General features: G+C 41.7%; 1 protein-coding gene across 3 annotated transcripts in view; it reads left to right on the top strand.

Moving 5' to 3' along the window:
* The window catches only part of NELL1 (neural EGFL like 1), a 299,478-nt gene that overhangs the window by 57,010 nt on the left and 225,881 nt on the right, over positions 1 to 16,587 (top strand). For all 3 annotated transcript variants that reach the window (XM_076343825.1, XM_076343826.1, XM_076343827.1), the window contains exons 5-7: positions 3,302 to 3,398; positions 10,280 to 10,352; positions 10,599 to 10,681. In XM_076343825.1, the coding sequence (XP_076199940.1) occupies positions 3,302 to 3,398; positions 10,280 to 10,352; positions 10,599 to 10,681 (253 nt within the window). The remainder of the gene's footprint in view (positions 1 to 3,301; positions 3,399 to 10,279; positions 10,353 to 10,598; positions 10,682 to 16,587) is intronic.

Consider the following 16,587-nt stretch of genomic DNA (forward strand, 5'->3'; position numbering starts at 1 on the left):
TTTCTCAAGGAGCGTGTCGTTTCTTTGTTCCTCGTTCAGCATTTTGCAGCAGTTTTGCATTTGAGTAGTCTTCAATTTTGCATGAGGTGTGGCAGAAGGGGTCTACTTACACTTTAAAATATTGATAGAGATGGTGCATGCAAAATTCCTGTAATTCTCAAAGTATGGTTTAAAAGAATATCGTCTTGTTTTGCTGTTTGAACAGGTAAAACAGCTCAGCATGGTAATTTTATAGATAGTAAGAAGTAATTAACTAGTAGAGGCAGAAATTTCCTAGAGCTTTGAATGTATCATGTTGATGAAATGTGATGAGTTAGGGCTGAGGATAATTTTAATAAACTTGAGCAATAAAATAATGAGTATTAGAAGAAGTCTTCTGACTCCTGTACTCACATTCTTAAGCTGGAATTTTCATGTAACTATTTTGTTCTTAGGTTTGAGATTTTTGCTGTTGTTTCTTTTTAAGGAAATAGTAATTTTGCCTCTAGTTTAGATTGCTTCCATTTGCCTTTTTAGATTGCTTCCATTTGGTTTTGACAAATGGTTTTCTTCTTTTCTGAATAAGCAAAAGTGGGTGGATTATATGACTCTCTACTTTGACATAACAAACTTCATAGAGCTTTCTTGAAGTTCTTTAGTACTGGGAGGTTATTCTAGGCCTCTGCAAATGTATGGATTTTCCAATAATGTGGTATGGTGGGTTGACCCTGGCTGGATGCCAGGTCCCCACCAAAGCCGCTCTATCGCTCCCCTCCTCAGCTGGACAGGGGAGAGAAAAATACAAGGAAAGGCTCATGAGTCGAGATAAGGACAGGGAGATCACTCACCAATTACCGTCACGGGCAAAACAGACTCGACTTGGGGAAATTAGTTTAATTTATTACCAATCAAATCAGAGTAGGGTAATGAGAAATAAAACCAAATCTTAAAACACCTTCCCCCCACCCCTCCCTTCTTCCCGGGCTCCACTTCACTCCCAAATTCTCTACCTCCTCCCCCCACAGCGTTGCAGGGGGAGGGGGAATGGGGGTTGTGGACAGTTCATCACACATTGTCTCTGCCGCTCCTCCCTTCTCACACTTGTCCCATGCTCCAGGGTGGGGTCCCTCCCACAGGAGACAGTCCTCCATGAACATCTCCAACATGAGTCCTTCCGACAGGCTGCAGTTCTTCACAAACCGCTCCAGCGTGGATCCCTTCCACAGGGTGCAGTCCTTCAGGAATGGACTGCTCCAGCACGGGTCCCTCATGGGCCACAGGTCCTGCCAGCAAACCTGCTCCAGCGTGGGCTCCTCTTTCCGTGGGGTCACAGGTCCTGCCAGGAGCCTGCTCCAGTGTGGGCTCTCCATGGGATCGCAGCCTCCTTCGGGCGCATCCACGTGCTCTGGCGTGGGGTCCGCCATGGGCTGCAGGTGGATATCTGCTCCCCTGTTGACCGCCATGGGCTGCAGTGGGACACCCTGCCTCACCATGGTCCTCACCACAGGCTGCAGGGGAATCTCTGCTCCGGCACCTGGACCACCTTCTCCTCCTCCTTCTTCACTGACCTTGGTGTCTGCAGAGTTGTTTCTCTCACATATTCTCACTCCTCTCTCCCAGCTGCTGTTGCACGGTGTTTTTCCCCCCTTCTTAAATATGCTATCACAGAGGCGCTACCACCGTTGCTGATGGGCTCGGCCTTGGCCAGCAGTGGGTCCATCTTGGAGCTGGCTGGCCTTGGCTCTATCGGACATAGGGGAAGCTTCTAGCAGCTTCTCGCAGAAGCCATCCCTGTAGCCCCCCCCACCCCTGCTACCAAAACCTTGTCACGCAAACCCAATACGAGTGGCAACTTACAACACAAAAATCTCTGATTACACTTGGTGAGCCTGTGCTGGAAACACTTGGAGTGTAAATGGGAAGGTAACTGTGCAATGAGTTGTCTTGATTGACTTGTATTTTTCTTTGGTGTTCATTTTTCATGTTCGTTTTAAAGCCATAGCTTTAAAGAAAGAAGAAAAATAGTTCAACCCCTTTTAAACATACAGATAATTTCACCCCTTTAAGCTACAGGTCTTGACACATTCAGAGTCTTTTCTATTGGCTGTCACACTGGTGTGATTACACAGCAATACGTACTCCCTGTGAGCTGGATAGTAATGGAAATATATTTCATCATCTGCTCAATATCCTTATTAAGCATGCTGTTTTTGTTATGAAGCAGTAAGTTCATGGCTCCCACCGATGTGACATGGCAACATGAGAATCCAGGGTCAGTAGCTTTGGTCTTGAATTTTTCATATTCTGAAATGATGATGTTGTTGTAGTGGTCTGAGTTCCTGAAAAAGGTGTTACGGAAACTTCATTACAGCTTTCCTAAAAATAAACAAATAAAAAACCCAAGCAAAACCTTTTTAAAATTCCAGATTTTTGTGAATTTTAAAATGCTGTGTTACAGCAATTTTTCATGACTCAATTTTTGAAATTCGGTATGTAGATGACTGCATTCATGTGCAAGTTTATGCAGTACATAAAGTTTGCTTATGGACCTCAGGTTACTTCTTGTCACTGTTATTTCTTACTGCTATTATTTCTAGTTCCTTGAAGAATAACCAAGAAAACGTCCCTGTAGTGCTAGGTACCAAACATATCCAAAGAGGTCCCATTCTGTACCAGACCTGTGCCAGTGACACGGGCAAGCTGGCTGTGCAGTAGTGGCAGCACACGTGGGCACCGAGGACTAGTAAATTTAGTAACAGCAGCAAACGGGCGAAGTGGATAAAAGGAAAGGTTCAGGTGCAGGGATGAGTAACACAAATGTAGAGACAAAAAGGCCATGGGAGTAGAGGTGGAATAAAGCTTCTTTGTGAAGTCTATTCAAAATTCTAAACAGTCTGAAAATCCCAAAGGGTTGTTTCTCTGGTTGGATCTTGTTTGTGACTGTACTTTTTCTACAGAATGGGTAGTTGAGTTTGAAGGACACCCCTGGGCTAGAATGGTCCCGTTTTATTGTTTTCCCTACTATGGTGGGTTCTGCCATTGTGTTTCTTCAGCCTAGTGCTGCACAGTTGCACAAGGGGAGGTTCAATTTTATGCGGTCTTCATATGTTAGTGGTTTTAATAGTGTTTTTTTCCTGTTTGGTTTTTTTTTTTTGCTTTTAAAGTTGTAATAAACCTTCAAAACTATCAATGATAAATATTGTGTTTTAATGAAATTTTTTTTTTGGTTCTACTTTCCATATTTTATCGCTAACTGATTTTTGCTAGGAACTTTTCAGAGGAAAAAGAGGATTCAAGTAATGGCAATGTATTTCCTCTACAGGATTTATGAACGCATCATTGATCCCCCAGAAATGAATTTGACACCTGAAAGCAATTTATGGCTTGGACAGAGAAACAGGAAACATGGTTTCTTTAAGGTAAGCAGATAATAAATGGCACATGAAGAAGGAAATGAATAAATAGTCAACAAGATATTTCTGATTAGTTGTCTTACAATCCTGAAATGTTATCTGTATGAATTTTAGTGGAAACTGTGAACTTGGGATTTGAGGTAGGTCCAACACTTGGAGAAAAGGGTCTCTTTCTGCAAGGTAGAGTATCGTAGTCACTGACTGCAGTGCCCAGTATTTGGGGGTTTGGTTTGGTTTCCGTACTTGAGGTTTCACCTACCTGCTGTGCTCTGCCTTGCCGCTCTGGGGCACAGAATGAGACTGTGTAGGCAGCGTCAGTCTATTCTTGAGTGTTGATCTGCTCGAGGGTAGGAAGGCTCTGCAGAGGGACCTGGACAGGCTGGATCGATGGGCCCAGACCAATTGTATGAGGTTCAACAAGGCCAAGTGCCGGGTCCTGCACTTCGGCCACAACAACCCCATGCAGCGCTACAGGCTTGGGGAAGAGTGGCTGGAAAGCTGCCTGGCAGAAAAGGACCTGGGGGTGTTGGTCGACAGCCGGCTGAACATGAGCCAGCAGTGTGCCCAGGCGGCCAAGAAGGCCAATGGCATCCTGGCCTGTATCAGAAATAGTGTGGCCAGCAGGAGTAGGGAAGTGATCGTGCCCCTGTACTCGGCCCTGGTGAGGCCGCACCTCCAATACTGTGTTCAGTTTTGGGCCCCTCACTACAAGAAGGACGTCGAGGTGCTGGAGCGTGTCCAGAGAAGGGCAACGAAGCTGGTGAGGGGTCTGGAGAACAAGTCTTCTGAGGAGCGGCTGAGGGAACTGGGGTTGTTTAGCCTGGAGAAAAGGAGGCTGAGGGGAGACCTCATCGCTCTCTACAACTACCTGACAGGAGGTTGTAGCGAGGTGGGGGTCGGTCTCTTCTCCCAAGTAACTAGCGATAGGACAAGAGGAAATGGCCTCAAGTTGCGCCAGGGGAGGTTTAGATTGGATGTAAGGAAAAATGTCTTTACTGAAAGAGTGGTGAAACATTGGAACAGGCTGCCCAGGGAAGTGGTTGAGTCCCCATCCCTGGAGGTATTTAAAAGACGAGTAGATGAGGCACTTAGGGACATGGTTTAGTGGACATGGTGGTGTTGGGTCGACGGTTGGACTCGATGATCTTAGAGGTCTTTTCCAACCTCAATGATTCTATGATTCTTGGCTTTCGTCTTTAAACCTTCACGAAGCAACAGCTTTGCTGTGGTCTCCTGGCCAGACAGCGGTGGTCTTAATCACTCTCGGAGGCCATTTCCTCCTTGATTTCACATGCAGAATACCCTCACCCTTCTGCTGGTTGCCTCTGGTGACTCTTCCTTGTTTGCTCCTGTCAGCATTGACTTCTAGAGCACAGAAGGTCTTCTGGCCTGCGATCCTTCTGGCTTTGGCAGATACTAGCTATTGTATGCAGTGCATTTGCCTTGCTGCAAAACAGTAGATTTTTCTGTTCCTGGAGTACTTTCCTTTCTTTCTGTTTTTCTCAACTAAGCGTGTCACTGTATTTCTCAACAGAGAGTGAATAGTGGGTCACCAAGTTTTGTTCATGAGCTTCTTTGTCCTTCGGAGCTTCCATTGCTTCCAACAGCCCAGGCTGAAAGGCTGGCTAGCTGGCAGGACTCAGGCTGCTCTTACCTTCTAGCTGGAAAGCCTGTCTTCTTCCATTTATCAGGGTCCCCAAGACATCATCGTCGAGTAGACCAGTGTGGGCATGAGGAACTTTTCAGAGGAAAAAGAGGATTCAAGTAATGGCAATATATTCCAGATTCAATTAATGGCAATATATTCCCAAAATTGCAAAGGACGGAGAAATGACCTACAACTTGAAAAGCCCTCTCCTCTATGTTTTCTTTCAGCTTTTTTTGGCCCCTGGTGAGGCTAAATGATTTTCTGGTCAAGGCTGAATCGCTGAACCAACCAACAAACAAAATCCACCAACAAACGAAAACCACCCCCTCCACCTGAAAATTAATTCTTTTACTTTGTAATCAAGCTACAGAAAAGTTTCTGATATTTCTTCCAGTTTTGGATAACAAACCACGGTGCAAGTGTTTATCAGCAAAAAGAATCTGTAGTGCAGCGATAGGCCAATCTGCCTATCCTCGATACTGGCGTGGATTTGTTGCCAAGGTGATTTACCACCCACTCAAGTTTCCCTTTGAAGCTGTCGGTTCATAAGACAATTTTACAAGTTGCTGGTTTTCCGAGGACCTCTCCTCGAAGTCCCTGGATTTCAACAAGCTAGGACAATTATTTTACGCTAAAACTATTTAAACATGGCAACTAACAACTTTAATTGTGAAACAGAGGTAAAAGCTCACTTTTAACTTAAATGACGGTCCGAGAGTTGCTTTGAACCTAGAGTACACTTCATCCTCCAGCAGCTGAGCTGTCACTGTGAAGTGAAATTGATAGTATTATTTTATTCTACAGCTGTTGTTTTTTTACCTCAGCTGCTTCCCATAATTCCACAGATGGTAAACATATGTTTATAGCTACATAGGAGAAAAAGAAGTTATGTTGGATTTGCCCATCTTAAATTCTTATTTTATACAGGCAGTCAGAGCCTCAGAACTCTGGGATATTATATGTTTGTAAATTAATATTTCTACGCGTTAACACTTTGGAAACAGCAGGATAGCTAATGATATGCTAATGAGCTGACAGTTTTTATTGATCATAATGAAAGCCGGCAAGTGCCTTACTTTGCTTTATGCATGCTTGGATGTTTTACTAACTTTCTTCAGGGCAGAAATATAATTGGTTGTATTTTTTTAATCCTGCTTGAGAGTTTCAGAAATCTTATTTTTTTTTTTAATGTTACTCATTGCAAAAACTTGGGATTTTGCCAGTTTGTAAAGAGTACGCCTCTCTTTCCATAAATTTACATGCTCAGCAGGACCTCCCTTTCTTTTTCAGAGCAATTTGTTTCACTGTTTTAGCATATAAAAAAATAGATCTATTTTCTTTAATGTAAACAGAGATCTGCAGGGAAATAAGAGCGTTAAAAAAGAATTAGCATTTTTGTATGTGTGTTGGAGCCATGAAAATGTATGTAACAAAAAGCACTGGATACTGTTCTGAGTATCATCTTTGCCGTGCCAAAATATTTCTTACTTTAATGATAGTTAATTAATTGTTGTGTCTCTCCATAAATGAATAGCGTTAGAGCACATTTTGGGCCATATTCTCATGCCTATTTTAGATCATAATTCTTCAGCATATCGGAAGAGGAAGGAGGGGATATGATATTCGTAAGTCACTGTGGCCAGTTGTTGCCATTTTTCTTATTTACGATTTTGTTCCGCATTCTCGCTTACAGTGATTACTCCACAAGTAGCCCTGCCGTGTCTGTGGCCTTGCTGGGGAGTGAAGTGCTCTGTGGCATAACCAAGGGAGTTGAAGTCTTGCCCCTTACAACTAGTATCTCTTACTAGTTGTAACTTACCTGCTACGACCAAGCATTTGGTGTTCAGACAAGACGGAATGGTTTTAGCACAGCAGTGGCAGGAGCAAATGCGGAGCAGACTTAAGATAGCTTTATCTCTTTGCCTTGAAGGGAATCTCAGGAATTACTTCCTTCGAAAAACACATGCTGACCCTTCAGGTTTCTTTGTTTGGCCCAAACCCAAGATTTGTTTTAGGGCTAGAGAATACCATTATAATCAGATTAGGAAACCAAAGTAAATGCAACTGAAAGGAGGAAGAGAGTGATACCAGACGTCCAGGGAACCCTCACTCTAGGATGGATCTGATTGCTGTCAGGATCAGAATTATCTGCAAAATTAATTTTATCGCTGGGGAGAACCCTTCCCCCTAAGGCTCCCTCCAAAGAGCTGCTGCAGAAATGAGCTTATTAATGCATTGCTGACTAGGTGATTCATGTAGAAAGACAGTAATTTTCCTATCTGTTATAGCAGGCTCTATTGATCCTGCTGCTGTGCCTGGGGATTGTATAGTAGGTGCTTGAGAAGTACGCTGGTATTTTTGCTGCACAGCATCATGGCATACTTGGGCCTCTGTAGTCGTTCTGGTCTCGGAGTTGTACAGATTAAGGTGAGGTAAATACAGTGCCAAGGGCAGCTGTTCAAGCACCTGCCGTGGGGCATGCCTGTCCTCTGTAGGGGAGCACAGTGCTGATCTAGTGGGGATCTAGTGGCGGTGGTATAGCATTGCCTAGGCACAGGGGTTTGGGCACATCTGCTGGTGCCTCCGTGCAGAGCCTTTCACCAGCCCTGGCCGATGCAACTTGCACAGCTGTGTGGCATGCATTGTCTCTGTGGGAGAAGGAGGTTTTAAAGAGGGTGAACGGCAATGGAGGAAACGAAAATGCAGAAGTGGAGAGCTCGTGGAATATATGAGCCTTTTCACAGAACGTGGGAGGAGTCCTCTATTTAATAGAGACATGAAAAGTGCAATAAATGGGGCTTTTGTATTACATCCTCATGGATGGGCTTGATATTTAGTGCTGCAGGCCTGAATTTAGTCTTGTAGCTGGTAATCTGCCCGCACAGATGAAAGCTCTTCAAGCTAGTGAGTCCTGATACTGAACTGAAGCTTTGGTTGTAATTAGCCGAATGCTTTAATGATAACCTAAAGGTAATGTCTGCTTGGGAAAGGCAAAACCGGGAAGATTTTGACCACTGACATCTCCCTGTCAAGGCCAAATCCTGATGTCTTTTCACAGAATGTGGGCTGAAGAACTCCACCCTGTGCCAAAGTGAACCAGAGCCCTTGGCTTCCCCTGGGGAGCTGTGCATGCCTGATTCCTCTTCTGGCTGTGGCTGTAGAAAGCTCTCGGCAACCTAGACTTAATGCTGAAGGAGGAATAGTCCAAATTTGTTCATAAGTGTTACAATAATTATGGCTGTAATAAGTTCCTATAATGAAGTCTTTCTATTAAAAAAATCCATCAGTGAAATTTCTGCTTTTTGAAGGTTCACTTCTATATTTGATCGTATTAATTCTGTTTCAGGGGGTTTATAGACTTAGAAGGCATCTATACTGGTGAATTGAAGTTCATACCTTCTTCCATGGTAACGTGCTTTCATGTAGCCAGAAATTAAGACCCCCAAAATAGTTGTGTTTCCTCTTCAGGTTGTATTTAAACGCAAATCTATCCAAAAGGCAATTGAGCGGTGGGGCTCTGATGCAACAAACGTATTTGAAGTTCAATATGCGCTTCTTAAAAAAAGGCTGAGGAAAACATCACTTCTCTCTGGACGATGTCTTGTTAGCTGTGCAATATGGTCTGGTGAAACTTTGTAATCTCATTTACTCTTGGTTAAGTTTTTCACTGGAGAGGTTTAAGCATTGGAATATATTTTTATGCCTCACCTTCTAATTTCTCACTGATGACTGCTAGCAGAAAGTATATAAAATAGCTTTCAGGATCTTCCTTTTCCAGTGACTGTATTACTTCTCATTATTATGATGGTTTCATTATTCTTGTAGATGAAAAGGTTGATAATTGTATATACTTCTGCAAGAAAGACAGTGTGATCTGATTACGTCTACTAGTATTTTCAGTTAATATTTGATCATGAAACAGTAAGCAGGAAATGGTGCTTGCTGATTACCTTCTGCTGTTTTAGCAAATGAGCACGTAGATGTTAAATGTTATTACTGTATTCGTCAGGCTTCAAGGGCTATCTGAGGCCTATATTTTATTTACGGATAGAGTTCAATGTTTTGAGCAAGCGACTATGTCCTCGGTCTGCAAAATTCACTGTTGCAATTTAACTGAAAATTAAAACATAGCCTTACAAATCAGTAATTTAATTAGACAATAACTGCCGCAATGATAAATTTCCTTTCAAATTAAAGACATTTTTCTGTATCGGGGAGGAGATGGAGCCATGTCACTGCATCTGATTAACAGTCAGGGGAAGTGCAAATAGCAGCACAAGAAGTCCCTTGTTTTCCCTTGCTCCTCCCCCTTAGTGACCAGGACGTTATTAAAGCTAGTGGATCTTGTGGAGTAAGTATGTTACAGTCAAAGGTGGAGCAAGAGCTTCGTACTGAGCTGAAAGGAGCAAACGCAAGCTTCAGCATTTTCTAGGCGATTGGAAGGATTTAGGGTTCTTCAGGAGCCAGGTATGCAGGGATACTGGGCAGCCCTTTGTGTCTGCTGCTTCCGTCAGGGATATCCTTGCAAGTCAGGGACAACAGAGGATGCAGCTGGCACTGGACCTGTTGGTCCTTCCTCTCTCCTGTCCCGCCCAGTTCAGCTTCTGGGCCTCATACAACCTGCACTAGCTGGCTCTGACCTTGGAGTCCCGATTCCTGCCAGTGCTGCGAAGGGGATCTCTCCATCTGTCTGGGTTAGAGAGAGAATTTAATTCTAACTGATGGCACGATTACATGAACTGCCTGTTGAGGTACAAAGCCAGTAGGCTAAACTAAACCAAACAGCTGAAGTGTAGACTCTTACTTACCTCTTGCACTATGTACTTCTCTTTTCATAATGTTTGATTTCCAGTCTTATTTGGCTAAATCACTAAAGAGTACTGCTGTGTTTCCTTTTTGTCTTTTGGCAAAGTGTGTCATAGGCTTGAATAATGGATATTATTTCACTGCTTTTTCACCAGTCTCATCCCATTTTAAGACATTTAAGCGGCTTATATTTGGCGATTGCAAAAGACAAAGCAGTATTATTTCTGTGTTTTATGAAAATTAATATCCAAATACACAGGAAGATAGAGAGGAGTAGTTGTTATATTTTGTCCATCTTCAGTTGGACAAAATATTCTCCTCAGGAGATGAGTGAGCTGGTCAATTTTTTGTATTTTGTGTTGTGAGTGCTTGTAATGAAGTGCTAAGCGAATGCTTGTAATCTGTGTTACCAGTCTTCTCTTCTTTTACAAAGGGTGTTATTCAAGATGTGAAAGTCATCTTTATACCTAACGGATATATAATGCAGTGTCCTAATCTGAATCGCAGTAAGTAGCAATTTCTTTATTCTCTCTATTTTAGATTTTTCGTACAAATTATTTCTTTGTTTTAAAAATAGTACTTTCAGGCTTGTCATTTTTGCATGTGCTGACTTCCAGAAGGCAAAAATTCTGTGTAAACAGATTGCATTTTATGCTCAGATAACCAGCAGTATATCAGACTTGGTTTATTTATGGGTTACTGTGTCTTCCCTTCTCTTCCTTTCCTTTTCTTTGTACTCTTCCTTTATTGAGCATGCCCGACCTGCAGTGATTTCTTAAGTCTGGTGCAAGGAATCATGGATTTGCAAGAACTCCTGGCAAAAATGACTGCAAAAGTAGGTACCTAAGCTTCTTTGTCCATTGCCCATTTCCTTCTGTGCTAAGACCAACAAGAAAGTATTTATTCCTTTTGCAATTATTCTACATTTTCATGGTACAGCCATTTTTTTTCTTTTTGCCTCCTGCCAGCAGCCCTGTCTGCAGTGGACTTAGGGATATAGCTTCACGGATGTCACTTAAGCCTTATACAGTTTCTATTGTCTGCCTTATTATTTCTAAGGTAGTGACAAAATGCCCAGGGCCTGATTTTTTTGTGAGAAGCCTTAGCATGGTTTCTCTTTTCAAGCTGAGGGATAAATGAAGAAACAAAGGAGTGAAATCCCTCAACAATTTCCTCACCATGTGATGCTGTCAGAGGGTGTGTGTTTGCCTGTGGGAAGTCCTGTGAAGTCTTCAGGACTGGCCTAGTCTCCTTCCTGGGAATTGAAATGAGGCCCCAAAATGGAAATGCCTGTGAAGCTGCCAGCTGTGCTGATCTTGACATCACCTTTGATCAATGGTTTTTACCAGTGTGAAAGTAAACCCAGCTCCAGGTGGTGTGGTGTGTGCTTGGGGTTTTTTGTTTTGTTTTGGGTTTTTTTGGTTTTTTTTTTTGTTGCTGTTGGTTTTTTTTTCTTCTTTCTTTACCTGGTTTGGTTTGTGAATAGGATGAATGGGAAGCTATGGTGGGTTTTTTGTTTGGGCTTTTGAAGATTTTCTTTAGGCTCCACTCCCACAATACACAGTCAACCTGTGTGTTAGCCAAGGCCTTTCAGCTAGGGCTGTGGTGAAGTTTTGGGGTAGGAAGCTGTTCTAGAGGTGACTGAACCCCTGATGTGTGTTAAAGGGCAGTCTGTGAACATTTTCTGAGGTTAATGTTGGTGAACCATCTGGTCTGTGGTAAAGGGCAATTAATTGTCTCATCTGAAACAGCACTTACGTGTTAATTATAGATTTAAGTGCGACTACAACCAACCTGTAGATGCCTTTAATCTCAGTGTAGTTACCAAACAGGAAACATTTCAAAACATTTAAAAAATAGGATTTGCATAATAGCGCTACTAGCGTAAAAGCATTATACTTTTTACTGTGCTGCCTTTAAGTGTTCTTTTCCTTCCTAATAGGAAGGGGGAAACTTTGTTTTTAGAGAGTGTGTGCATAATACTGACAATCCACTTACTCAGCTGACATGCTTTGGACAGGCTGACTCTGAATGCGAAATGTGAAGCTTTTAGTTCAGTTTGCTGCTTGTACTGTGAAAGAGAGGCAATTATTTTGAGCCCTGCTGGTGGTATGAGCAAGTTCCAATTATGCACTGTACTGAGCAACTTGCTTTCTCTGCTGTTAATTATATTTTTGCTTGCTAGTACTTTATGAGGGGAAGCAAATAACACAGTCTTTGTACTGCAAAGACTCTGTGCTTCCATAAAGTGGTGCTGGGATAATCCTTCATCGCGAGTTACAGCAGTGCACCGACTGTTTCATTGCAGTTGTTACAGAAATATTCTTGTCCAGGAAAAATGTATGCAGCAGGAGAGGAAGTTAATTTGGTAGACAAATGAAAGTTAAAAATGGAGGGACTTGAGGGAAGCATTAAGGTTTGTATCTGCCTTTTTAGTCCTAGCCAGAATAGCCACAAGTGGTGCTAATGTAGATACAAGTATATTATATGGGGATGATGTGTGGCGAGGCAAAGAGCAAGGCTTAGGGCTGTGCTACTGCCTGCAGAGATCCTGTTTAGCAGGGCAGGTGGTCAGAGAATGGCTTGCTAATGTACATGAGCAATGAACCCCAGCTCCCGGTCCTGCACCAAGAGATGCGGAGCATGAACATGATGTTTTGGAAAAGCGGGCCCCGTGGTTTGATGTCCAGTTGTTGCTTTTAGGCTCCGCTATATGTAGGATTTCAGTTTCTCCCTCAGTCTCTGGTTACAGCTGTATTACAGCATGGAATAGACCAGCGAACGTCGTTTGCAATGGATGTGTACGTGCAGTTTATATAACGTAAAACTATGAAGACTCAGACCAGGGCTTGTCTGGGAAGAAAACATCAGACTAGTGGCTTCAGGCTCCAGTAACGTTGGTAGCAGTGCAAATTATGCGGTACGTAGGCAGGAGGAGAGAGTACCCTCTTGCTTGGGCTTTACCTCAGGGTCCCACGAGGCTAGTGCTGGCTCAGGATGGGACATGGGGGCTACGTAAGGGGCCCAGCAGAGCATTGTCTATAGCAGATTGTCGTGGACTGCTATAGATATATATGTACAGGAGCATTTGATCGTGACCCGTAACAAGCTAACCACCATTATGTCCTCGTCCTTACAAGACATAGGTAGGAAGTAGCTTTTTAAAGATGAATAAATGATAGCTTTTAAAGCCTATTTTATTTTTGTCATCATTTGAATTAATTCTGAATCTTTCTAATATATACGTTTAATTGATTTAATCTTGTGTCCTTAAATAGAGAGACACCATAGGTCAGAGTGTTAGAAATCTGGCTAAAATGTTAATTTGCTGCAGGAGAAAAGGTTTGCGTTATATTTCAGCGTTCCCAACTGCCATGCTGGAAGGCTGTTAGTTCCTCTTTAAATACAATGGCTAAAAAAATTCACACAACTTTAACAATCTACTGAAATCAGTCTGGGCATCTCCTGCGTTTCTTTGAGTGGAGTGTAATTTCTTTTTGGTAAATTACGGGCCCACGCTAGGCTGTGCTTTGTATTCAGATGAGCTTGTTACATGAAGGCTTCCAGCACAAAACTTTCTACTGAATCTTTCCTTGGTTGAGGTCAGAAAGGTTAAAGCTTGAGTTTGATTAAAACCAAGAAAAATCAAGCGCTTGAGTTCACTGATGGACTAGTTAATCTGGTTTATCTAAATCATGGATTTATACGGCCACAAATACTTTCATGATTAACAAAATTTTCCATGTAAATTTTGATAGTTTTGGGTTGGGTTTTTTTATATTTTTGTTATTAATTTTGCTAGAAACAAGACATTTTTAACAGAAGTCTGTCATCTTTCAGTTATTTGTATGGGCAGAGGAGAAGCAAGGAAAAAGTTAAATAAGTTTTGTGAATAATAGCTAGCCAAATATTCCTGAATGTTAAGAATTTAGGATTTGGTTAGTATATGGAAGATGTTTGGTATGGTGTGGGCTTCTTCTCCCTCATTAGTTTATTTCTATTCATAACCTACAAAAATGTTTGAAGCTTGAGAATTTTCTACTGATATTTTAAATGTTAAATCTAGTTGTGTGCATTTGGCAACGTTTGGAAGGATATTTCAGCTAATTTTAAGGAATTCATTGTTTTATTGAGCTCAATAGAAATTTTTCAATTAAGGGTTGAAGTTTAGAAATAAACGGAATGTTTCTGGTCATTCTAGTATAGCAGGTGACAGTTAAATGTTGTTTCTGAACAGATTCTGTGGGCTGTGATACATTCATTGACCTCTGTATTGGAGGTTTTGTTGTTGCATGCCTTCTTTCTGGTGATCTACTTGATTGATCTGCTATGTTTAAAGATACTTCTTAGAACAGGAGGTAAATGATATTTAACTAAAGAATACTTATCAAGATAATGCAAATGACAGAAAAAGTTAATAAATTGAAAATATTTATTGTCTTAAAGTTTTCTTCTTTTTCTAGGGAATAATTTCTAGGACAAAGGGCAATATCAAGTACCACTATCAAATCTGGGTATTTCTAAAGTTCTTTCTCTCCAAAATTTGTATAGCCCATTTATATGGGAATGTTCATTTAAAAAAAAAAAAAAAAAAGAAGATATGTAAATAAAGTAGAAGTGTAAGACAAATCAAACACCTTCCTAACAAAACCAAATATATTTTTATATACTGTAAATATAATGACTAAATATAATGAAATGAAAAGGTTTTCTGCTGAAAAAAAGCAGCTTAGTAATAGGATAGTTTTGCCTCTAAAATGTGAAAGGCAGTTTTGAAGTCACCAGATCCTGCTGAGTCTGGAGGAGATGAGTATCAATCCCCTATTATCCCAGAATAACAACTTAAGAAATAGAGATTTTATTCAGGGCTTTCTCTCATGAGGACTGCAGACAAAAAAAAAAAATTACAGAAATTTGGCTAGTATTTCTTTTCTTTTTCTTCCTGCTAAATATGTTGCTCTTTTACTGGCAGGAATGAGGGAGGATATATTAGAATACTTTCATTTAAAGTGGATGGAATTTTAGAGGATGGAAATATATGAAATTCAGGTATATGACATTATGTAAAAAATACTATAGCACCACGCATTCATTCTTTTTTAATAAAATTTGCTACTATTAAAATGTAGCAACCTATAACGTAGGTTAATAGCATCATATTTATAACAGAATGGAGTATGCATTCATCTTGTTTTGTGCCAGATTTAGGTAGCCTTGCTATCTGCAGTGGCTTCAGTGTGATGGCTTATACGCATAAGACAAATGTGACAGCAGGTCGAGGGAGGCGGTTCTGCCCCTCTACTCTGCTCTGGTGAGACCCCACCTGGAGCACTGCATCCACCTCTGGAGCCCTCAGCATAAGAAAGACATGGACCTGTTGGAGCGGGTCCAGAGGAGGGCCACAAAAATGACCAGGGGAATGGAACACCTCTCCTATGAGGAAAGGCTGAGAGAGTTGGGGTTGTTCAGCCTGGAGAAGAGAAGGCTCCGGGGAGACCTTATTGCAGCCTGTCAGTACTTAAAGAGGGCTTATAAAAAAGATGGCGGCAGACTTTTTAGCAGGGCCTGTTGTGACAGGACAAGGGGGAATGGCTTTAAACCAAAGGGGGGTAGATTTAGACTAGATGTAAGGAAGAAGTGTTTTATGCTGAGGGTGGTGAGACACTGGCGCAGGTTGCCCCGAGAGGTGGTGGATGCCCCATCCCTGGAAACATTCGAGGTCAGGTTGGACGGGGCTCTGAGCAACCTGCTCTAGTTGAAGATGTCCCTGCCCACGTCAGGGGGTTGGGCTAGATGACCTTTAGAGGTCCCTTCCAACCCAAACTATTCTATGATTCTAATGTAAAAAAATCAAGCCCTTGAGAAACTCTCATCCAACTGGCACCAGGGTAATTTTTAGAGCAATGGCAGTCTGAGGCCTGAAGAATGCACATACTTACTTCTAAATATTAAGCCTGTATTTATTTATTTATTTGTTTTTAGTATTAGTAAATGGGAAAGTCATTTTGAGTGCTCTTAGGGATTAGAGGTGATGGCACTACATACAAGGCGTGCATAAACGGGGGTTGTTCCTCTCTGGAGCATGGTAAGATGGTACCTTGTATGAAGGGGAGGTCTGTGATATGGCTTAGGAGAGGGTGGTTCAGAAAACCTTTTCCTTTTCTGCTGCTACATGAATGAGCATTGTCCCCACTTATTATTGCATAATATCTCATCAGTAAACATAGCAATTGCTAGCGTGCAGATGTAATACTTGGAAAAGATGCATCAGTTTTAGCTTCTTGATACGTGTTTTAGTAGTTGAAATTGAGGAGGTAATGGGAACAGCAAGGAGTGTTAAGAGCTAGCCACCAGCCCAGGGTTTACTCCAGGAGCATGGCTTCTCCATTAATCAGAGTTTGGGAATATTTTGTAGTACACTGAATTAAAATGCTTTCTTTCCCCTCTAAATCTCACTTGCTATTGTAAGGTTAAGACCTTTCTAAAAGTCAGAAAGTATTAGTCTGGCTGATGCTTAATAATGATGAGATGGGGATAATTAGGAAAAGTCAGTCTGCCAGTCTTCACGCTTTTTGACTTGTAATCAGGTTGATGAGCAATTAAGGGTTTTTTTTTTTTTAAAAAAACAAAAACAATTGTAGTTTGTGTAGTTTTGGTAGTGCCCGGGCGTTCCTGAGGGGATCTTAGTGGGGTTTGTTACAGTACAAGAGACGGTTGCATGAATCATAAACTTTTGTCAGT

This window comes from Aptenodytes patagonicus, chromosome 7 (assembly GCF_965638725.1).
Source record: "Aptenodytes patagonicus chromosome 7, bAptPat1.pri.cur, whole genome shotgun sequence".
Classification (NCBI taxonomy): Eukaryota; Metazoa; Chordata; class Aves; order Sphenisciformes; family Spheniscidae; genus Aptenodytes; species Aptenodytes patagonicus.